The 23,415-nt window shown below is 42.0% G+C and overlaps 2 protein-coding genes and 1 long non-coding RNA gene across 3 annotated transcripts in view; 2 read left to right on the forward strand and 1 right to left on the reverse strand.

Moving 5' to 3' along the window:
• Positions 1-18,992, forward strand: part of LOC311049303 (extended synaptotagmin-1-like) — a 123,972-nt gene extending 104,980 nt beyond the window's left edge. The window contains exons 45-53 of the mRNA XM_084062850.1: positions 923-1,018; positions 2,565-2,636; positions 2,840-2,926; positions 3,598-3,744; positions 12,762-12,910; positions 16,297-16,428; positions 16,589-16,691; positions 17,145-17,194; positions 18,033-18,992. Coding sequence (XP_083918976.1) covers positions 923-1,018; positions 2,565-2,636; positions 2,840-2,926; positions 3,598-3,744; positions 12,762-12,910; positions 16,297-16,428; positions 16,589-16,691; positions 17,145-17,194; positions 18,033-18,063 — 867 coding nt within the window. The 3' untranslated portion in view covers positions 18,064-18,992. The remainder of the gene's footprint in view (positions 1-922; positions 1,019-2,564; positions 2,637-2,839; positions 2,927-3,597; positions 3,745-12,761; positions 12,911-16,296; positions 16,429-16,588; positions 16,692-17,144; positions 17,195-18,032) is intronic.
• Positions 1-23,415, reverse strand: part of g0s2 (G0/G1 switch 2) — a 277,791-nt gene that overhangs the window by 161,525 nt on the left and 92,851 nt on the right. The window lies entirely within an intron of this gene.
• LOC311049306 lies at positions 19,036-21,573 on the forward strand. The gene is made up of 2 exons (XR_014601186.1): positions 19,036-19,413; positions 19,650-21,573. It is a non-coding gene; the product is annotated as an uncharacterized lncRNA (long non-coding RNA).

Below are 23,415 nucleotides of genomic sequence, written 5' to 3' on the forward strand. Positions count from 1 at the left end.
GCCCAGATTGGTGGGTATAATGCCAGGACCACTAGGCCCAAACACTATGACCTCTGTCTTTTTTTCATTGACACTTAGAAAGTTAAAAGCCATCCAGGTTTTAACGTCGTTGAGACAATCTAGAAGTGGTGTCAGGGAGCTATTACATTCCTTTTTTAGGGGCATGTAGATTTGGGAATCATCTGCATACAGATGGTAAGAGATGCCATGCTTCTTAAAAATTAGACCCAGGGGGAGAAGATAAAGGGAGAACAGTATAGGCCCAAGGATCGAGCCCTGGGGGACTCCGGAAGACAAGGGTGTGGAGGATGACACAAAATCTCCAAATTTGACTGAGAAACATCTCTCAGATAGATAAGACCTAAACCAGTCTAGGGCAGTGTCTGTGACACCAACACACTGCTCCAAACGGGAGATTAGAGTCTTGTGATTCAGAGTATCGAAAGCAGAGGTCAAGTCAAGGAGTAGCAAAATAGCAGCGTTACCTTTGTCAGTGGTCAATAGCACATCATTGAATACTCTCAACAACGCTGACTCGGTACTGTGAAATGCTTTGAAACCAGGCTGAAAGACATCAAAAATGTTGTGTTCCTGTAAAAAAGACTGTAATTGAAATAAAACAGTTTTTTCTAGGATTTTGGAAATGAAGGGAAGCTTTGAGATTGGTCTGTAGTTTGCCAAGACGGAGGTATCGAGACTGGGTTTTTTGATTAGTGGTGTCACAACTGCTGTTTTGAAATATATTGGTACAACACCTGAGGCCAGACTGCTATTAATGATGTTGTGGACACTAGGCCCAATGGACTCCCAAACCTCCTTAAAGAGGTGAGTGGGGATAGCATCTGTGGGGCAGGATGAGGTTTTGAGTTGCATGACCAGTTCGCTGAGTCATCTGTCTAATAGTTAACCCTATGTTCACCAGGTGATGCAGCTCCAGAGTCTCCAGTCCTTCCAGAACAAGACGGTTCCCTCTGCTGCTCTGCTCTATGTGTGGGTGGACCAGGCCCACTCTCTGCCTGTAAGTCTCTATGTGTGGGTGGACCTGTAAGTCTCTTTGTGTGGGTGGACCTGTAAGTCTCTATGTGTGGGTGGACCTGTAAGTGTCTTTGTGTGGGTGGACCTGTAAGTGTCTATGTGTGGGTGGACCTGTAAGTGTCTGTGTGTGGGTGGACCTGTAAGTGTCTTTGTGTGGGTGGACCTGTAAGTGTCTATGTGTGGGTGGACCTGCAAGTGTCTATGTGTGGGTGGACCTGTAAGTGTCTGTCTGTGTGTGGGTGGACCTGTAAGTGTCTTTGTGTGGGTGGACCTGTAAGTGTCTATGTGTGGGTGGACCTGTAAGTGTCTTTGTGTGGGTGGACCTGTAAGTGTCTTTGTGTGGGTGGACCTGTAAGTGTCTTTGTGTGGGTGGACCTGTAAGTGTCTTTGTGTGGGTGGACCTGTAAGTGTCTTTGTGTGGGTGGACCAGGCCCACTCACTGCCTGTAAGTCACAGGGACTTAAGACGTGAGACTTAACTCACTGAGTACCATTGACGTGTTTCATGTGTTTTACCGCAATGGCGCTGGGTCACTGGGTGCCAATGACGTGTTTGACGTGATTTTGAAAAAAAAAAAACGTTCTGAACCCGAGATATCATCATTTGAAGATTTGCTGCTCTATTCACTTCTTGTTTAACTTATTACTGAAAAAGACTGTATCTCGGCTCCTGAGCACTTTTTTTACTTTGTATTTTTGGCTGGCACAGTTCACAATTATTCTTTTTAGGACTTAAGACACATGGTACTTTCTATGATGTCATTTCCTCTTCCTAGACCAGAGGGAACTGCTGTACCAGTAGATGGTGGATACAAGCAGCCAAAATGAGTGTTCTTAAGACGGCTGTCTGGCGTCTTCCCATAGAAAACCTCTACAATTTGTCAGATATTTGAAGCGGTCGGGGAGTCATCAGATCGTTAAGCACTTCACACTACACAAGTCTCTTTCTTGAAATCGTCTGTCAAATATCGTTGTGGTTTTCACACTATACGATTGACAAGGGATCACACTCACCCTGCAAGATGTTTCACCACAATGACATCCAGACCTGATACATACATGTGTTTTTATTCCAATTGAACCGACGTCTCACGAAAACGTGCCAGGCTCCCGGGACATATGCGCGAGACCGAGACAGGACGCGAATGATTGACATTAAATAATTCTCTATTTCTCGGTATGTCTCTCTCTCTCTCTCTCTCTCTCTCTCTCTCTCTCTCTCTCTCTCTCTCTCTCTCTCCCTCTCTCTCTCTAAAAATATGTTGTGCGATAGACCCCCATGCAAGATGTGTGTTGATTTGGAAAATGTTCCACAATTTTCATTTGTTTCTTTGAAAATAGCCGATCTACGAGCGCACAACGAGCTCACAACGAGCTTTTAGATCGGCTATTTTCAAATATCCAATGTATTTCTATATAGGTTTAACGTGCTTGTGTGGCCTAGTCGCTTCTTTTGGGCTTGTTTTCATAGACCTGGTTTCTTATCTACTTATTCTGTATGTAATGAATCTGGATTGTTTTCCTTCACAGCTGAAGAAGAGCGGCAAAGAGCCCAAAGCCGGGGCGGAGCTGGTTCTGGGAGGAACCGCCCACAGAACCAAGGTGATGCTTCATTCTGCATGACATGTATTATTATGGAAAACTGACCATCTACAAGCTCACAACGCATCGCCATGCGCCGCGGTGTGAGCTTGTAGATTGGCTGTTTTAGGCTGCGTGACACCACCGTACTATGAAGTATAACATAAGAGGTTCATTAAGGTGTGAATAAACCGTCCTTGACCTTTTGACCTGTCTCTGTGTAGATGTGCGATCGCTCCGTCTCCCCTCAGTGGAGCCAGGCTTTCTACTTCCTGGTTTGTGACCCTAAACATGAGAATCTCATTGTAAAGGTAAATACTGTAATGTTTTATGATTTCATTTCCAATGCCCTTAATGTTACACTGAGACCAGCCTATGGGGTCCTATGGTTAAAGGGATAGTTCACCTTTTTTCCTATCGATTAGTCACTCCATGGAGACTCAAAGAGTCTCCTTTGTGTCTCCTACCGGAACCGCTGCCTACCGGCAATAATGTGATGACTGCCGGTCATCACATTATTGTTTTAGGAATGAGACAAAAACTATAAAACATCCATGAAGTCTCCATGAGGTGACTAATACATAGAAACAAGACCAGGAGACCTGGTTCTGCCAGACCCAGGCTAAGCCGGACATCACATGACATGTCAGCCTGTGTATGCCCATGTATGGACGAAAGGGGGACAGACTTTTATGGCTGGGGCCTAAGGGCAAAGGGGGCATGCCCATGTATGGAAAAAACAGGTACAAAGCCTCATGTAAGCCAGACCCCTTGGGTCTGGCAAAAAAGTACTTGTTTTTGGTGAACTGTCCCTTAAGTCATTGTATTGTATTGTGTATAACAGTTGTCCAGTGCATGGGACCATCCTCTGGGGTCCTATAGTTAAGTCCTTGTATTGTATTGTGTATAACAGTTGTCCAGTGGATGGGACCATCCTCTGGGGTCCTATAGTTAAGTCCTTGTATTGTATTGTGTATAACAGTTGTCCAGTGGATGGGACCAGCCTCTGGGGTCCCTGGTTCTTCCGGTCAGAGAGCTGCTGGTAGAACCTCAGCTGGTCCTGGACCAGTGGTTCCATCTGGACGGAGCCTCACCAGACAGTCAGATCCTGCTGAGGACGCAGCTTAAGGTGAGAAAGAGAGGAGGAGAAAACATGGCTATGTGAGAGCATTGTGGCAGAGGTTCTCACATACACACACACACACACACATACACACACACACACACACACACACACACACACACACACCGGGCCCAGCGCCACGGGGGTGCCTGAGGGGGCCTGGCAAATTCTGCCCCCTCAGTTTATGCTTGACTAATCTCTCAAGAACAGATTCTGCTCTGCGTTTGAATCTGTCGGGGGGGGGGGTCGTCATATCGCGTACGCTAGTGATGCGCGGATGGCCTCTCACGTCACCCAAATCCGCATGTACAAATTCATTAACCACCCGTTATCCAACCGCAATCATTATTTTATCCAATTTAAATATCCGCACCAACCGCATTTTCCGTTATGTCAAATTATTATTATTATGTTCTGGTATTCCCCGTTAGTTTTAGTCTTAGTAGTGCGATGCGATCACAAAATGCATTGATTTAGCCTAGTATGGAATCTCAGTGCGTCTTTTTTTTTTTTTCATACCGGTGCTGCGCTGCTGCGCTCTCCCTCGCGCTGAACATACAGAGGCCACTCTAAACCTATTATCAAATAGGATTCTATAAGCGCAACAAAGCACTAACAGCTTAATTTCACTGACTGTATGAATTTAAACATTTTGCTTAGAAGAACACAGACTAGAGCACAGAGCAGCCATGAACTAACAGAGATCCAGGCCAATCATGTCATCGATGAATATCATGTTGCGCACTTTTCACAATGGAGGACATTTCTATCGTATAGCCACATGAGATTAACACAGAAGTACTCTGTTTTTAAATAAACACATGTTTATTTATTCAAAGTGATTTAGTTCAATCAAAACGGCAACAGACGTAGGCCTATGTCTCTAACACAGGCTGGCATTTTTTTTAAATGTAGGGCCTGGCCTACAGCTTCACGTAAAACAGAATATTTTCCACAAATAACTTTGCCTAAAATAAACAATGTCATTCTGCCGTCCCAAGTAAACACAGACTGGCATATTCAAATAATATCTCTTCAAACAAATAATGTCAAGGCGAAACGGCAATGATTGCAACTTCCCGAACACACAAGTGCCGTGACTTTCATTAATTAAAGTGCCCAGCCGTTATGGCTTATAAAACTATTATAATAGCCTAGCCTTCCTTAACACAGGCTGACATTAATACTGAAATATATATCAAAACTGCAGCTTATCGAACACAACTTAACCTAAACCTAGACTAGTAGGCTACAACACACAAAATAAGGTTTGGCTGATGCCCCAACATAAATAATATAATAACAAAAATGACGGTATTATTCACCAACGTAAAATAAAAATAAAATGTCCAATGTCACTGCAACTTCCCGCACAAAACAAAATCCAGTGGCCGGCATTAACAAAATAATATGGACAAAATTGGGCATATAAAGTGCTCAGCGTCAGCGTTATAGCTTATGACGCAGCTTAAAACCAAAACTGGTGCCTGTGCCTATAGTGGTCTATTTTTTAACAGACATTGCCTTCTTCTTCGCACTGTGCAAAAATAAGATAGCATCCACTGTGCCTGGATTGAGACGTTTACGCCTCGCTTCTATTATGCGCCCTGCTGCACTGAAACACCGTTCACTCGCAGCACTTGTTGCAGGAACGCAAAGGATTCTCTTAGCAAGCCGCTGCAGTCGAGGGAATGAGCGGCCTTGTTTCTCCCAGAAAGCAAGCAGGTTTTCATCTGACTCCGTCAGTTGAAATGTTGTGGAGCAGTATTCATTCACTTCATCTGTGTCTGTGGGGGTGTCGTCTTCCCATTCGGAGAACAAGTCCACCTTCTGTTTTTTTGCAGACAGCGGACAGCTGCCAGGTTCACCTACAACAGGACAGGCTCATTAAGTCACTGTGCGTAATTACGCGCGAGGCACGGCAGCATGATTTAATCTATTTAAATCTACAACACAGCAACATGATATGTTACACGCTTCCCAAAATACTAAAATATTTTAAATGTATTATTTACCTTGTTGTGCTGCTGCTGGTGGCTCGCTGTCTGCCACTGGGCCCGGGGTTTCTTCTCCTACATCCTCCTCGCTGTCGGTGACAGTGTCAGCAGCAGTAGGACCAACACATTCACTCAGAAGGCCACGCACTTGTCTCATCACCTCCTGTCTGTCCGCTGGAGGCAACATCTTCAGAGATTTAAATCTGGGAGACAGAAACCTGACTACCACCTTGTGGGTGGTAGTCAGGATCATCTTATCCTGAAGCAGGCTCGCTGCACGAGCACGGAGGAGGCCCATGTATGGTGGATCTCCAAACCTGGGCTCGCAGTGCTTCTTGAGCTTGAAAAACCAGAGTGTCACTGTGTGAATTGTCGGGTATTTCTCTCCTTCTAGATCGGTAATGGCAGTTCTGAAAACTGCGAGGAAGTCGATCAAGTGCTTCATTTGATCTTGGAAAACGCCCTCCATTCGATGCAGCTGATCTTTTTGTTCCAGAATTTTTCTGATATCACTGTACTGTTTCAAAACAGATTCAAGCATGTTTATCTTGCTGTTCCAGCGAACTTCACATTCTTGCATCACATTATTGGCTAAAGACGCAACAGCCCCCGATTTCTTCAGATATGTGACAAGACTTTTACACTTATCCAACATTTGCACTACATCTCTGATCGGTTCTGCTGCATTCTTCTCAGAGAATGTATGTCTCAACACTGTGTTAAGAATGTGAGCAGAGCACGGGAGCCACTGGTAATGTTTAAGTGCAGCCTTAACGTTAGGACCCGAGTCGCTGACAAAAACAATTTTCTCTGCTGGTATGCCATAACCTGTCAACACAGTGTCGATTTGATCCCGAATATTATCGCCTGTTTTTTTTTAGATTAGGATCGAAATCAACCGTAGTCAAAATCCGACTCTCGAGGTGCCACTCCCCGCTGTTCTCATCCACAGCCACATAGTGACATGTTAGGACCGTATAAGCCCGCTGATTAAACTCATCTGTCCACATATCTGTGGTCACTGCAAGTCCTCCGTCTTGCATCACTTTCTGGATGACTTTCGCAGCCTGATCCTTTGCCCTGTCACACACAGTTTGCCGGTGGGGTATGATGGCACCCGCGTCAATGGCACCGTATTTAGCTCCAATGTTGACAAGCGTCTGAGCCACCTGGGTGAATCCTGTGCCACTGACGATGTCAAATGGCCGCATGTCCAGGCAACACAAGTCGACACAGTCATTGACAAACCTTGATTTAACATCTGGTGGTACAACTTTGCTGTCTCGACGAACAAAGGATGTTAAGGTGTTTGTCTGTGCTGCTGGCTGGCTTTTCCCTTTACCACACAAATGATGCACCATGTTTGATGTGCCGGTTTTGTGGCTATCGTAAACATAGACCGTCTCGCAACTGTTGCAAACCACATATCCAGCACTCGAATCATCAGCATGAACCACTTCGCTGAACTTGTCCCATGCTGAACTTTTACTCCCTTCCCTCTTTTTTGTTTTTAATTCACCGCTTTTTAGTTTCTCTCGTACTTTGGCAAGTTTAGCTGCTTTGCTTGCCTCCATTGTTTTGAAATGGAAGGACCTCGTGATGAGCGTTGCCATGTCCGCTTATTATAAGCAACGTTGCTTCCTTGCTTTCAAAGCTGCTTATTTCTCTCGCAAAATCCAAACAACAGCAACGCGGGGGCACAAGGCGAGTCTAGTAGGTGGCTAATTCGTGCCTGATGAAAAATCACGTTACGTTACAAATTATACAAAATAACACACACTGACACAGAGACAAGCACGCAGAGATTTAGCTATTTTATGGATAGATATATTATATGTCAATAATTTATTTACCACATTATTTCACCCGCGGTTTATCCAATATTAATTAATAATTATATTTGATTGACCCAAATCCACCCAATCCACGGTTAACTGCGGCAACCGCGGCTAAAACCGCGATCCGCGCATCTCTAGCGTACGCACTGGCCTACAAGTGGGCGTGCCTTCAGATCAGGAAGCAGGCCGCGCTTTACCCAATCAAATGCAGTGGGCGGGATTTACGTGTGTACCGATCCTTCCCCACTAGAAACAAACCGAAACTCATTTAACAATAGCGTCCTCGGAGCAGACAAAACCACGGAAAGATATTCACATTTTAACTTGCTCTTTCATCATAGAAACAAGTGGGCTTATAACCAACACCATCCATGTTCTCTGGGAGAAGTGGTGTTAGTGTTCTGTGGAGAAATATTGTTAGTGGGAATGAAAACATAGTCGCACCACCCGGAAGTGAAAGGCTGAAGGCAGACCTAAACCCCGGTTTCCTTGCACACGGGTGCTCCATTTAGCTCCCCCCAGAGCTAAGTGAAATAGTAAAAAACAGCAGAGGGTGCTGTTTTTCCTTTTTTATTTGGCAATGGGTTCCCAGATTGATGCTTGACCAACCTTGGGGGGGGGGGGCACCAAGTGGCGTGGAGAAAGTGAAAGAAGACAGAACTATCGCCGAAAAGCGCAGAAATATTGAAGCAGTGTCTGCTGAAGGAGCTGCTGAAGGAGCTGCTGAAGGAGCTGCTGAAGCAGCGCTAAAACAGTGAAATGTGCCGGTGAAGCGTCATGTTTTTCCACACTGCACCTGTCACCTTTCCATGGATTAAAGTTCTCAGTCGCCAAGACTGATTTCAGTCATTTGGGTTCCATGGAAGCCAGCATGTCTTCTATGGAAGCATGTTGCGCAGCAAAAATAGCCGATCTACAAGCTCTCAATGCGTCTGCGACGCATTGAGAGCTTGTAGAAAGGCTATTTTCGGTTATTTTAAGATTAGAGCATTTGAAGTGGTCAAACTAGCAAATATGTTCAGAAGCATCTTCCATAAGATCTTAATCGTCTCGGATATTTCATATAAAAGCAACGGTTAAAGCCTGAATCTGTGAATTTGTGTTCTTGGCAGTATGTAGAACAGCAGGACCAACATTACTAAAGCGTCCTAATTTTACATATTGTGTTCATCGTTTAGGAATCGGCGCTAGTGTGTGTGTGTGTGTGTGTGTGTGTGTGTGTGTGTGTGTGTGTGTGTGTGTGTGTGGGGGGGGGGGGGGGGGGATCCTTTCACACTGTTTCACAAATCGCACATTAGGTTTTCAGTCGTGAGTTAAAATGTTGCTTTAATCCATGCTTCCTTTAGCCATGGAAGAACAAAACTAAACAAATTGACTTTTATTTCTGAGTGCGACCCTTGAGTTTTATTTAAGTAGCCGTGTAAAAAGCAGGATAATTGACGGCGTTCCGGCATAATGAACGAGGATTGTGTGTTTTGAATAATGTGTGTTTTGAATAATGTGTGTTCTGAATAATGTGTGTTTTGAATAATGTGTGTTCTGAACAGTGTTGGGCTATATTACTTAGGAGAGTAATATGTTACTTATTACTTATTACTGCTTTGCAAAGTAATAATATTATATTACTTATTACTTGGAATCAAGGGTAATATATTATATATTACTTTATATTACTTTCCCGCGCCCCCCGCAAAAGAAAAGACGTGTACAGTTTTTAGTCTTTTAGAACTGAATCCAATTTAATGGAATAATAGAAAACAGTCAACAGTCTTTATCTTTCTAAGTATTTTGCTGCTGTAAATTCCATATTTGGAATTGGAACAATAATTATCCTTACAGGAACGACATCAATCTGAACTGCACACACTGGCTGCAGCCTCTCAAAAAACTGTATTGTACATAAAAAACAATAAAGTAAACATTTCTTAATCTTTTCAACATATCTTACACCAGTCAATAAATAATTAGCCAAAGTGCAAAACTGTAAACAAGTCAAACAAATATCTTACACCAGTCAATAAATAATTAGCCAAAGTGCAAAACTGTAAACAAGTCAAACAAATAAATACAAAATAAAGCAGCAGTCTCTCTGACTTTTTAAACTTTCAAATGTAAATAAAATATAAAATAAAGCAGCAGTCTCTCTGACTTTTTAAACTTTCAAATGTAAATAAAATATAAAATAAAGCAGCAGTCTCTCTAACTTTTTAAACTTTCAAATGCAAATAAAATATAAAATAAAGCAGTAGTCTTTCTGACCTTTTAAACATAATGATTTTCACAAATCACGATACAACCAAGTGTTTTCAAAAGGAAGCCAACAAAACCTGACAGTCTTAAGATATCTATATAAAAAAAACAAAAAGAAAAGAGCAGCAGCAGTCTCCCTGACTTGATTGTACATGTATTATTCTAATCTTAAACAACGAAATTAAATGAAATAAAATGTCTCCTACAACCACATTTAGGCAGATATGTCTAGCTTGTTTATTTATCTCTGCCCTGCCCCTAACATAAACAAGGTCCTAAGTTCACTGACACTGTTCAGTGAACTGAGTGAAGGCTTCAAATTACTGCTTCTCTTGCTGGTTTTCTTTCACTGGTGGTGTGAAGAAGCAGTGATTGTATCTCATTAGCACGAGCTTTTCAAATCGCGTATCACCCAATCTGTTTCTTTTAGGGGTGAGCACCAAACCTCCTAAACTAAAAAGGCGCTCCACAGGCGCGCTAGACGGGGTTGGGGTGTTGTACTTCAAGAAAATCTTTTTAACATTGGAGAACTTGTGCAGACAATCAAATTCGTGCCCTGACCTCAAATAATCCACGACTTCTTGTTCTACAGAGTAGATGTCCTTGGGCTCTGGCTCAAATTCAAAAAAGTCCCTTTCAACGTCGTTGTGTGACGTGGACGCGGAGGCACCCTCCTCCTCTTCTTCAGCAGCAGCAGAAGCGATTTTCCTACACTCAGCTGTCAGAAGCTCCTTTGCATGGTCCCTCTGACCCTCATCGCTCAGCCATCTGAGTTTAAATTTCGGACAGCTGACAGCAGCAAGAAGTGCAGCATCATTGTTGTCCAGCACCGCAGAAAAACGAGTCTGGATGGCCTGAAAAATACAATTTGACCTATTTATAGTATTGCATTAATTTATATAGGGGCCGGCCGTTTGCTCTAAAGCAATGTTTAATGTTGATAATTGTACTAACTGGCAGCTTTAAAAACAAATACAATGCAATTATTCGATATGCAAAAGAAAACGGTTTAGGGGGATATAGGCTTACCTTCACAATGACGCCTGGAAGGCCAGCTGTCATCCGTGACACTTTGTCCTTTGTTTGAAGTGTCTTTCTCATTAAGATTTGGAGGGTTGGCAATAAAGATCCATAATGGCAGTTATCTCCTTGTAGTAGGTCCAACGCTGCTGTAAGCGGCTTCATAACAATGCAGTACTCCTGCAGGAACTGATACTCTCTCTCACTGAAACTCTTAACTCCTAGTTTCATGCACAGATTGTTGCGCTCTGTCGCGGGGATTTCGGTGACTCTGGAAACCGCCTCGTAAAAGGAATTCCACCGTACACATGACGGCACCAATAGCTTACGGCGGCTGGCCTCCTCCACATGTTCTGCTGCCACTGGTGATCGACTTGCTTTATTCCAGAGCGCCGTACATTTTGCAATGCTGTTCGTGTACACAGTCTTAGTCTCTGTACTGGATTTTAAGTATTTCACAACATCGCCAGTGGAAATCAGATTAATTGTATGCGAAGCACAGCGGTAATGTGGTGGAAGAGTAGGAGCATCACTCTCACTGACTGTCTCACAGTCATCATTTGAGCCGGAGAGAACATCTGTGACATCTGTAAAAGTGACATCATCATCGGGACGGTTTTCGTCCAGATCTGAATCTGAATCAGAATCTGATTCTGCGATAGCCTGTTGGTATACTCTAAACGCCTTGCCGAAATTTGATGCATTGTCTGTCACAGTGGCTACAACTTTGTCAACAACAAGTCCATACGACGAATGGACGTTCTCTATTTCTGATCCAATGACATCAAATGTGTGTCTGCCTTTAATTCTTTTACATGCTAAAGCTGCCTTGTGTCGCTCCAAAGTGGTGCTGTTGATCCAGTGCACTGTAACACCTAGGAAGCTCTTGTTGTTACCCCCCGTCCATATGTCAGCAGTGGTGGAAACAAAGTGTACCTCTCCGAGGGTGGCCTTCAACTTAGTTTCCATCCCCACGTATTCTTTCTCAAGCCAAGAAGAAAAGGATTTCCTCTGTGGCAGCTTGACTTTGGACTTAACTGGTATTCTCTCTATGATGGCTCGAAATGAGGGAGAGTCAACAGTTGATAAGGGTAACATCTCCTCTACAATATATCCAGCCACGAGCTTCTTCAGGTCGTCTACTCCTAATTTAGTGGCATCTAAACTGAAATCCAGTTTCTGTTGTTTTGGCTCTGAGGGGCCACCAGTTTCATCCTCTGGTGTTTCGGTCAGCGTAACATTCTTGTGCATTTTTTCAATATGCTTCAACAGGTTAGACGTAGTATTTTTTGCTGTTGAAAGTGTTTTTCTGCCCACGCAGAGTTTACAACGGACATTAATGTTCTTTGGATCTTTGACACCCACATATTCAAAATAATGGCGATATTTCCAGCCGTGAAAAGTGTAAACATCGCTCGCCGCCGCCATGCTGTTTGTGTTTGTGTGTAGTGTGTTCTTCTTTCTGTGTGTTACCCGGCGCCGCTCGCATACGGGTCATGCGCTACGTCATAACTGTGCGCAGGCTGCGTGCTAAAAAGAACTGATCTGCAAGCTATATAGCATCTCTGTTGACGTAGGTTGATAGCTTGTAGATCTACTCTATTTTTGCATGCTGCTACAGCCTACAACTTTTCTCTACGAGAGACGGAGAGAGTACATTAAATGAATGAATGAGAAAAAAATGACGCTCGTCATCAGTAACGAGTAACGAGGCCTTTTTTGACCGAGTAATATGGTATTATATTACTGGTTTGGCAGACTAATACCTTACTTTACTCGTTACTGGGGAAAGTAATAATATTACAGTAATATATTATTTTTAATTCGTTACTGCCCAACACTGGTTCTGAATAATGTGTGTTTTGAATAATGTGTGTTTTGAATAATGTGTGTTTTGAATAATGTGTGTTTTGAACAGATTCTGGATTCCAAGATGGTGGAGATGATGGGAACAGACTCTCTGCCCTGCGCTGCCTCTGGTGGTGGGTCAGCCAACGGACAGGTGAAGCTGTCTGTCTCCTATTGGTCAGAGGAGGGTCAGCTGGTCATCACTGTCCATGGCTGCAGGTCTGCCGACATAACAAACACTCTTTAACTCTTTAACTGCCAGTGTTAAAACATTGTCTATACCATACATGGGCAACTGGCGGCCCGGGGGCCACATGCGGCCCCCACCTTCACTTAATGCTAGCCTGGTAAACCCTCCCTCCACAAATCTCATTTCCATTTGATTTCAGGAGTGAGTCTGGCCTGATCGCCCATTCTGTAATATTGGCTGTGTGCACCAAACGGACGAGCCTATCAGCGTCGTCGCACATCGTTCTGTGATTGACAGCGACAGTTGGCCAATCAGGTGGCGAGTTCGAGTGAGCCCGAATGGCACCGAGTGCAGCCTGAATGCAGCCGACAAAACACGAACGGCAGCCATCTTTTCTGTCCGCTATTTTCTCCGCTGTTTTTTTACTTCAAAAAGCTCTCAAACTTCTATTTTGAGGCACGGAATTTACTTATAAGATATCGTTTGGATAGAATTTAGTTGTTTAACTTCATATATGTGGTCAATTAATCATGACAGAGAATATTTAAAAATAAAAATTCAGAGAACCGGCCGGGGCGGGCAGTGACACACATCTATCCGAATAAGGCAACCTATTTTGGGAATGGCCATCTCAAAAGTCCTGTTGCGTCACATTAGTCTGGTGAACTGCTGATTGACTGAAGGGGAAAAACGATCATTGGCTGAAGGGGTTGTCAGTCAACGGTATTACTCCCGCCCAACTCCAGCCCACAGCCAATATTGCAGAATGGGCGATCAGGCCAGACTCACTCCTGAAATCAAATGGAAATGAGATTTCCGGAGGGAGGGTTTACCAGGCTAGCTTAATGCGGCCCACAGGTTAATATCAGAATAGTGATATATTATTGAGTTCAGCTGTTATTAAATCGGGTCATGTTTGCATGTTAGGAATCATGACTTCAGTCTATATTAGTAGCTTAATGACTAGTATTACAATTATATTGTCTTTTTTTATGTCCAATGTATTTGTATTTAAGTTCATAAAGTTAACACGAGTATAACTAAATGCATTTGAAATTACATACAAATTACACTTTTCAGTTTTCCAATTCAAAAATAGCAAAACATGTATACATCAGGATTCCAATTCAAAAATAGCAGATCTACAAGCTCAAAACGGCAGAAAAAAGTTTGAAATACGGAGATAAGAGGTACCTTTACACCCTGCTCTACCTTTAGTAGGTTACTGTAGGTTATAGTTACTGTAGGTTATAGTTACTGTAGTGTGTGTGTGTGTGTGTGTGTGTGTGTGTGTGTGTGTGTGTGTGTGTGTGTGTGTGTGTGTGTGTGTGTGTGTGTGTGTGTGTGTGTGTGTGTGTGTGTGTGTGTGTGTGTGTGTGTGTGTTTGATTTGATCTGATTTTATTCGATCATTTCTGGTACAAATTACAGTACAGTATATATCAGTATATCACAAAAAGGACTTATTTCCGTTGAGGTCCCACATAAATGATGACATCATGGTTTATAACTATCAACACATTTGCCATTTTACCTTAACTAAAATAGACATAGACATTCTTCAATAACCAATACAATAAATAAATAAATAGAACATTAAATTTATCACCTCCAATACCAGTCATACAACAAACAACAAAAGACCAATGCAGACCAACAGGGGTCCCTGACTCTAATTTAACTTGCCCATCAGCCAATGTTTCAACGTCTTTTTAAAACTGTTTAGTGACTGTGCACATTTTATTTTGTGTGGGATTTTATTCCACTCCTCCGCCCCTGTGTATTGGAATGAGCTTTTTCCTACCTTGTTTTTTAATTTTGGTGGTTTAAGATCTGCTACAGTGGCCCTACGCTCTGAAAATAACTTTTAAAATAATTTGGACATTGGTCTTTTAACACATCGGGTGCCAGCATTTTTTTCATAACAACTTACCGTGGGTGCCAGCATTCTCCCCATTGACTGCGCTTTGCTGTTTAAAGCTTCCGCTTGCGTTACAAGCAAATCCACGCAAAAAAAAGCATCGATTCATGTTGTCCCATGAGCCTGGCTACTGCCTGGAACCATAACATTACCCTGGCGGGTTACAACGGGGGGGGGATCGCGCATCGCGCATGACCGGTTTTCCCCACAGGAAACAGATTCGGAGATATAGGCGTTTCAAAGTAGGAAATAGACAGGAAGCGGATGGGGGAAAAAAATGTGTTTCCGGTGAGCGATCTGGCACTTCCTTCGCAGGATTACAATGGGTGCTCCCAGAGCTGCTCTAGCCCCGCCCGCGCGGAGAAAAACAAAAAAAAACAAAAAGACTAAACTCACGGTTCAGACCGTGTTCGGCACCGAACCGCCACTATGTAAACTCACGGTTCAGACCGTGTTCGGCACCGAACCGCCACTATGTAAACTCACGGTTCAGACCGTGTTCGGCACCGAACCGCCACTATGTAAACTCACGGTTCAGACCGTGTTTGGCACCCGATGTGTTAAAATGTTATAGACCATTATAAGTCTCAGTTGTTTTATTCTGTCTTCTACGGGGAGCCAATTTAATTCTTTAAACTGGTTTTGGCCCATGTGGCTTCTTGTGGAGAGATAAAAGGACTATACCCTCATTCATTTATTTTGGGCCGTCTGTAGTTTGTCTTTTTTTTTTTTAAGATGTGCCACTATACCATGTTAGGCAGGTGTCATCAACATGGCATTGGACTAATGCTGATGCCAGTGTCCTCATGGTGGATTTATCAAGGTGTGTGTGTGTGTGTGTGTGTGTGTGTGTGTGTGTGTGTGTGTGTGTGTGTGTGTGTGTGTGTGTGTGTGTGTGTGTGTGTGTGTGTGTGTGTGTGTGTGTATTACTATACTTGCGAGGACCAAGTATAGTAGAATTTGAAGAAATCTACATTGTGAGGACCGTTCTCCTGGTCCTCACAAGACAAATGGTTGTTTTATAGTTAAAACATTTTTTTTAGAGAGTTTACAATCAGAAAAACATTCAGGTTAGGATTAGACATTTAGAGTTTAGGTTTAGGGATTGGAATTAGAGTTATAAACATGATTTATACTTAGTTGCGCGCCAGTGTCATGCACCGAAAAACAGCTGATCTATAAGCTCACAACGCGTCGCAGCGCGACGCGTTGTGAGCTTATAGATCAGCTGTTTTTCGGCTTTAGGCTTACGGTTAAAAATGGCAAAATAATATAGATATTTTAAATGACTTTCATAAAATGGCTGTCCTAAAGCGTTGATGTCCTCACAAGTATAGTAATACAAACGTGTGTGTGTGTGTGTGTGTGTGTGTGTGTGTGTGTGTGTGTGTGTGTGTGTGTGTGTGTGTGTGTGTGTGTGTGTGTGTGTGTGTGTGTGTGTGTGTGTGTGTGTGTGTGTGTGTGTGCGTGCGTGCGTGCATGCGTGCGTGCGTAGGGGTCTACCCTCTCAGGGTAAAGATGGAGTAGACAGCTACGTGTCTCTCATGCTGCTGCCAGACAAAAGCAAGGCGACCAAGAAGAAGACATCTGTGAAGAAAAGAGACGTCAACCCAGAGTACAATGAAAAGTAACTGATATACTATATATATAATATATATAACACTGATATACTGTATATATATATAACACTGATATATCAATAGAGCGACGGTGTGATTTCACGGCAGCATCAGGCGTACGTTCCGTACGCCCGTTGACGTTTAAATGACTCATTTTTTCAACCACAGGTTCGAGTTCAGGCTGTCTCTGGAGGACGCCTGCTACAGGAACCTCAGTGTGTCTGTGAAGAACAGCTCCGCCTCCTTCAGGAGCCGCGACGTCATTGGACAGGTCTGTACACACTGACATGTAATGAGTTTATTACTGTATATCTCATTCATCTTTCTTGCAAATGAAAAAATGGTGTTTGTGCCTCAGAGCGCGGCTTCAGGGACTATTTAATGTCTCAGTCAAATAAACTCTTGTCTTTACATGGAAACGGATAATAGTCAAACATTTTTATTATGAATCGCCCCACAATATGAATACATTTGGATGTGTTTTGTTGGTAACTGTCGTATAATCGCAATATTACACAAGAGGGTGTGTTTTACCTACATTATTGGCGCTTCAGTGATGCTTGCGGAACTCGGCTCCGCCTCGTTCCTGACCGCATCACTGGCGTGCCAATAATGACGGTAAAACACACCCTCTCGTGTAATGTTGCTTAATTATAACATGTAGGTGCAGATAGAGCTGTATAATATCATTGAAATGTATTGTGTTTTATATTGTAACTTGTAGGTGCAGATAGAACTGTCTCAGATAGATCTGCGGTCAGGTGTTACAGAGTGGTGAGTTGAGACACTTTTACACACAGACACTGACACTGTCTGTTAGATTTAACACACATACACTGACTCTGTCTGTTTAATTTAACACACACACACTGACTCTGTCTGTTAGATTTTGGTACAATCTGTACAACATCTGGAATAGTTTCATAATAAATTGTAACGGCATAAATCTTCATCTCATGGGGGTCTTTTCAAACGGGGGCCCGAGGCCAAACACACATCACAATATGGGGGTCCTTGATACGGTCATGAAGTTCCTTGAAATATTTAGAAATTAGACAAACTGTTCTGGAAAAGGTTTGGAATTAATCAAATGTTTTGGAAAATGTTTGGATATACATTGTTTTTGTCTAGTGACATTGGTATCGATTCACTAAGCAATTTACGACCATATTTTGATCTTAGCGGCATTTAAGACAATTCCTACACTAGCAGTCAGATCCATTCATGTTTTTTGGTCTGTGTTTTGAGCGTGAGGTGCGCCCGTTTTCAAGTCTTACCAGGGAGCAAAGTGCGTATGTCTTTAGAATGCTTTATTCTTCATGCCAAAATCAATTACAACAGTGGCAAACCTCAAATAAAATATATATGTGCCCAACATTTGTCAACACATATATATATAAAACAGAAAAATGTGAAACGATGTATTACTTGGAACCTATGCATAATATAGACATGATGCAGATGCCACGCAGATCCGTTATGGAATTTCTGTACCACTCGTATCCTAGGATGTCATAAGGTCATAATAAAGATAACAATACTGTCGGGCGAAATTCTCCTTTAATAGTTTGACAGACGGTGTGTTTAATATCATATCTCCTCCTCTCCTCAGGTTTGATCTGAAAGATGAAGATAACCAGTAACGTACGTATGAAGCCGACGCCCACACCGCCATGATGATGACGATGATGTCATCATTCCGAGCAGAGTGGTGACGTCATCACTCTGCGACTCACGCTGATGCCTTGCCCTCCCCTCTCTCCACAGCACTGTGGCAGCCTGCCCTGCATTCACCGCTCTCTGCTAGTATTGTTGCATATTAATGTATATTCACACACACACACGCACACATATATCACTATAGGATAAGACACTGGTTGTCAGCATGGGGGGGTCTGGGGGAGACGGACCCCCCAGTGGGTCCACCTTCATGGACCCTTACAGGTCAGTGACTCTGATGCCTAATTGTCTCCGCCAGGAGACTATGTTTTCACTTTCCGTCCCCCCCCCCCTCGGCCAAGCTAACATTGGTCAAGCCTCACGTGACACGTGACAATACGTTGAAAGAGTGTGCTCTGATTGGCTAGTGAGACGCATGACGTATAGCGGCCTATAAATAGATGTGTCACTTTGAAAGAGTCTGTGTCTCTTTCAAAGTGAGGTAAGACAGGAGTAATCACGAAATGGCTGAGAAATGGCGGAGTAACACTTAAGACAGGATTAATCAAGTAACACTTAAGACAGGATTAATCAGGAACAGTACTGGCGGAGACCTGTGCTCAGAGGAGCACATTTTCTAGTTCCATATAAAGTTACTCACTCACTCACTCACTCACGCCTTAGCCCCGCCCCCAGCGAGGAGGAGAGGCTCAGGTTTGGAGGAAGGAGTAAATCCACCGGGTCGGCCTCATCACAGGTGTAAAAAGTACAAAAGCGTCGGCATCAAAATATACTCAACGTACCAAAAGTAAAAGTACTCGTTATGCAGAATGTCCCATTTCACAAGTTCAACATGTATAAACATATTTTGAAAATAGCAGATCTACAAGCTCACAATGCGTCGCGTCGCGACGCATTGTGAGCTTGTAGATCTGCTATTTTCAAATGGTCTAAAATGTATATAGCGCTGAAGTGGTTAATGTATGTTTTGTAATAATAATCAAAATCTACAAAGTAACTAGTAACTAAAGCCGTCAAATAATTGTAGTGGAGTAACAGTATAATATTTGCCTCCGAGATGTAATGGAGTAGAAGTAAAAGTATTGAAAATGGGAAATACTCCAGTAAAGTAAAAAAATCCTCAAAAGCGTACTTGATGTACTTAGTTACACCACTGGGCCTCATAGGATGGGAATGCTGTCCCAGCATCATTTCTGCCTCTTCATTCATGATGTTTCACACAGCTGGAACACAACCAACAGATGAAAATATACATGCATAGAATAATATGCAGATTTAGAATAGAAGAGTGAAGAACATTGTTATCTTTATAGGTAACATTGTTATCTTTGTAGGTAACATTGTTATCTTTATAGGTAACATTGTTATCTTTGTAGGTAACATTGTTATCTTTATAGGTAACATTGTTATCTTTGTAGGTAACATTGTTATCTTTATACTGTAGGTAACATTGTTATCTTTATAGGTAACATTGTTATCTTTATAGGTAACATTGTTATCTTTATAGGTAACATTGTTATCTTTATAGGTAACATTGTTATCTTTATAGGTAACATTGTTATCTTTATAGGTAACATTGTTATCTTTATAGGTAACATTGTTGGTGTGCAAAGCCACTTATTCCTGAAATAGTGAATGAAGCGCCTGGATGCGCAAACCTATAGAATCCTGACCTGCCGGTGTTTCCGTGATGGTTTCAGGTTTCAGGCAGTGTGTGTGTGTGTGTGTGGAGGAGAATCATGTATACGTCACGGGAGAAGGAAAAAAAAAAACGTGTAAAAACGTGTACACGTGATGCGGAAGTCTTCCGCCAGGAGACACGAAACTCTGCCGAGCCTACACTTTATTTTTACTCGCTGAAAGCCGCTCCAAGCGCACTCGGAGATCACACTCCACTCCTCCACTTGTCTCCTTCAAAAAGCAAATTACCAATCGGGACAAAACTATTTCCGGGTCAAGCTGGAGGACTGAGTGTGAGTGAGTGAGTGAGTGAGTGAGTGAGTGAGTGAGCAGAGATTTTGGGGTTTTGTCTTGAGAGAGTACAATGGGTTATCATTCAGCCTCAGCCCGTAGCCTAGACCACCCTGCTGTCTTATGCAAAGGTTTAAATGTCATTTAGATATCATGTTATGTTGACAGATGCCGGGTTCATTTGTTGACCATGGCATCCTATAGTTTCTATAGTGACAAACTGTCAATGTACAGATTATGATCATTATGTTTAGACTGATGCTACATGTTCTTGGTTTACCTGTGATCCTAGTTTACTGAGACACTACACTGTCTCTACATTCTATGATCCTATAGTTTACTGAGACACTACACTGTCTCTCTACATTCTATGATCCTATAGTTTACTGAGACACTACACTGTCTCTCTACATTCTATGTATACGTTTACCTTGATTACTGTAAGTCACTCTGGATAAAAATGGCTAAATTGTAGATTGAAACCCAGCCTACACTGTAAAATCATCAGTGTTCATTTAATTCTCAGTTACAGACCTGTAAGGGTCCATTTGGTTCCATTTGTACACTCTCAGAGTTACAGACCTGTAAGGGTCCATTTGGTTCCCCTGACCCCATATTGACAACCAGTGGTATTAAAAGCATCATCACTATGATCACCAATGACAGACAGGTTTGAAGAGCCTGGCTCTGACAGTGTGTTAATGTTTTAATGAAGGATTTGTTTTGAATGTTTTTAATGTTTCAATGCTTTTAGTTGTGACTGAAGTTTACTGTACTGTTAGAAAGAGTAGTATTGGGAAGCAGCTATACTTACTAATATATTACTGTAATATTATTACTTTCCCCATTAACTAGCAGTGTTGCCAAAACAGTAATATTACTGTTATTAATCCAAGTAACTTTGAGATACTAAGTTACAATGAACACAATTCCACCAAATTAGATTACATGAAGCCTATAATATTATACTCCATAGTAGGAGGTTGTCAAATGCGGATCTACAAGCAATCAACACGCATTATATGTTGTATATCTGTTGTGTTTAAGTATGTGCTCTCTCGCAAAATGATGACGTAATTACAAGGGTGAAAGTAATATAATACAACAACTTGTAATGTAACTAGTCAACGCTTAATATAATATTACTCTTTTAAAGGAGTAATGAGTAACTAGTAACTTGTCCAACACTGATGAAGAGGTAGAGACACATTAAGGTCCTATACTGTATATCTGACACCCAGGACAAAGCTAGTTTACAACCGACGCAGTTGTCATGTTCACGTTCTCAAACGTTTTCATGTCAAGGACCCCCAAATATTATGTATTCGGCTGCGGACCCCCATCTCAAAAATATGTTGTGCCAGGGTCCTCCAGAAGCAAAGATTAGAGTTGAAATGTTTCGCTTTAAAATATATATATGTATAATCAAAGATTTGCACACATTTGCACAATATTTAAAAAATAGCAGATCTGCAAGCTCATAGCACGGCACGAAGTGTTGCTCTAAAGTATGGTTAAAGTCGTTCAAATCATTGTGACGCTATATTAACCAATTTGACTTGATAAAAGTCAGAAAGTGATTCTTGCTTTTTAGACTCGCCTAAAAACATTGCCTAAAGTCTGACGCAGTGTTTCCCTCTTTGAGTGAGCATTATTCCTGCATTATTCTTTATTTCAACATTCATTATGTAAGACACGTGCCTAAAGTAGGCGGGTTCACATCTCACACACACTCGTTCGTTTTTGATGCCATGCTTGTGAAATGTCCTCGAAGTTTTCACACTCGCTTCAGGTGTTTTTTTGCCCTTTTCCAAAATGAGTCAATGCACTAAATAGGAGATGGAATCACTTTTGACGAATGAATTTGGATGGAGTGAACATTAAATTGACTCCTATTGACTTTGCACTAAGAATAGGACAATTACATATAAGTAGAAGCCATGTCAGTGTAATAATACCTTCCCACGTAGGTTTCCCTCACAATGTGTAATTGTTCCAAAACTAATTCAGATGATAAAATAAATGATGCCATTATGGTTGAAATGTTCTGAAGCAGCCTGCATTTTAACCCATTGATACCTGGAACGCATCTGTGTCACTTTAGATTTCATTGGCTATTCAAAAATAGCAGATATACAAGCTCATAGCGCGGCACCGAGTGCCGCGCTATGAGCTTGTATATCTGCTATTTTTGAAAAATCGTGAAAAATATGTTTTTATATTTTTTTCCGAAAAATTGTTAGGATTTTGATTTTTTTTAGACGCTGCCTCAGGTCTTAATGGGTTAAAATCATCTTATATTCACGTTTTGTGAATGACTGAGGTAGAACGTGTGGACATGTTTGCTCCCCACATATTCTATAGTAGCCTAATGCTTTTTTTTAGCTTCATATCACTGATATTAATCACTGTCAATAATCAGATCCGTAGACAGACCTGTGATCATATCAAAACACAAACCAGACCCGCCCCGCCCGTCAAATAATGAACCCGTTGTCCACCCCGTTGCCTGTGCTTACGTGCAGTACATAGCCTACAGACAGTCACTCAATTTATAAGTGCTTTATTTTTTACTTGCATTTTTTTTAACACAAGAAAGCGGCCTTCAACAATAGCGGTACATTCAGTGGTCCAGGTTCATTCAACCTTCAAATTAAAAGCATCTGACAATGTAAAGCGTTCACCCGCGTGCTGTGTTAAGTTACATAAGTGACGTTGTTTGAGCGGAAACAGCTGATTTTCACAATAAAATGTTACCCTGCACGCGCTGTTTTGGCACAGACACTTTTAGAGCCTGTACCATAGATGGTTTAAATAAAGATACAGAGCTGCATTAAACTCATCAATTATATACAGTACAGGCATAGAGAGAGATTATGTTTTGTTTAGTTTAGTTTTCTTGCCAGGGTGTAGTTGGCCTTTTTCAAACACTTACACTATTTGTTTTCATCTTTTTATACATTCATACAAAACGCCACTGCAGTATTAGTTACTTTACATGCTTTACATTGTAAAGGTGTTTATTCTATCACAGTACTTCTATGCTGCTTTCATTCAACGCTACTGCTGTGTGTTTACAACGTATACCGTTTCCTTTTCTATTTTTCGTAGGCAGTTTGTTTTATATATTTTCTACAATTAAAGGCATTTATTATTTCAACGTGCCACTGTTGGAACGCAGTAGATCTATAACGTGTGTCTGTGATGGTTATAGACTGAAGGTGATTGAAAGATGAACAACAGCAGAACAATAAAGAGGTTTTGCAACATCTCACTTTGCTGTCTTGTTTAAATCTGACCCTGGCTGACCCTGACTGACCCTGACTGACCCTGACTGACCCTAA

This window comes from Gymnoscopelus microlampas, assembly GCF_963454915.1.
Source record: "Gymnoscopelus microlampas genome assembly, chromosome: 7".
Classification (NCBI taxonomy): Eukaryota; Metazoa; Chordata; class Actinopteri; order Myctophiformes; family Myctophidae; genus Gymnoscopelus; species Gymnoscopelus microlampas.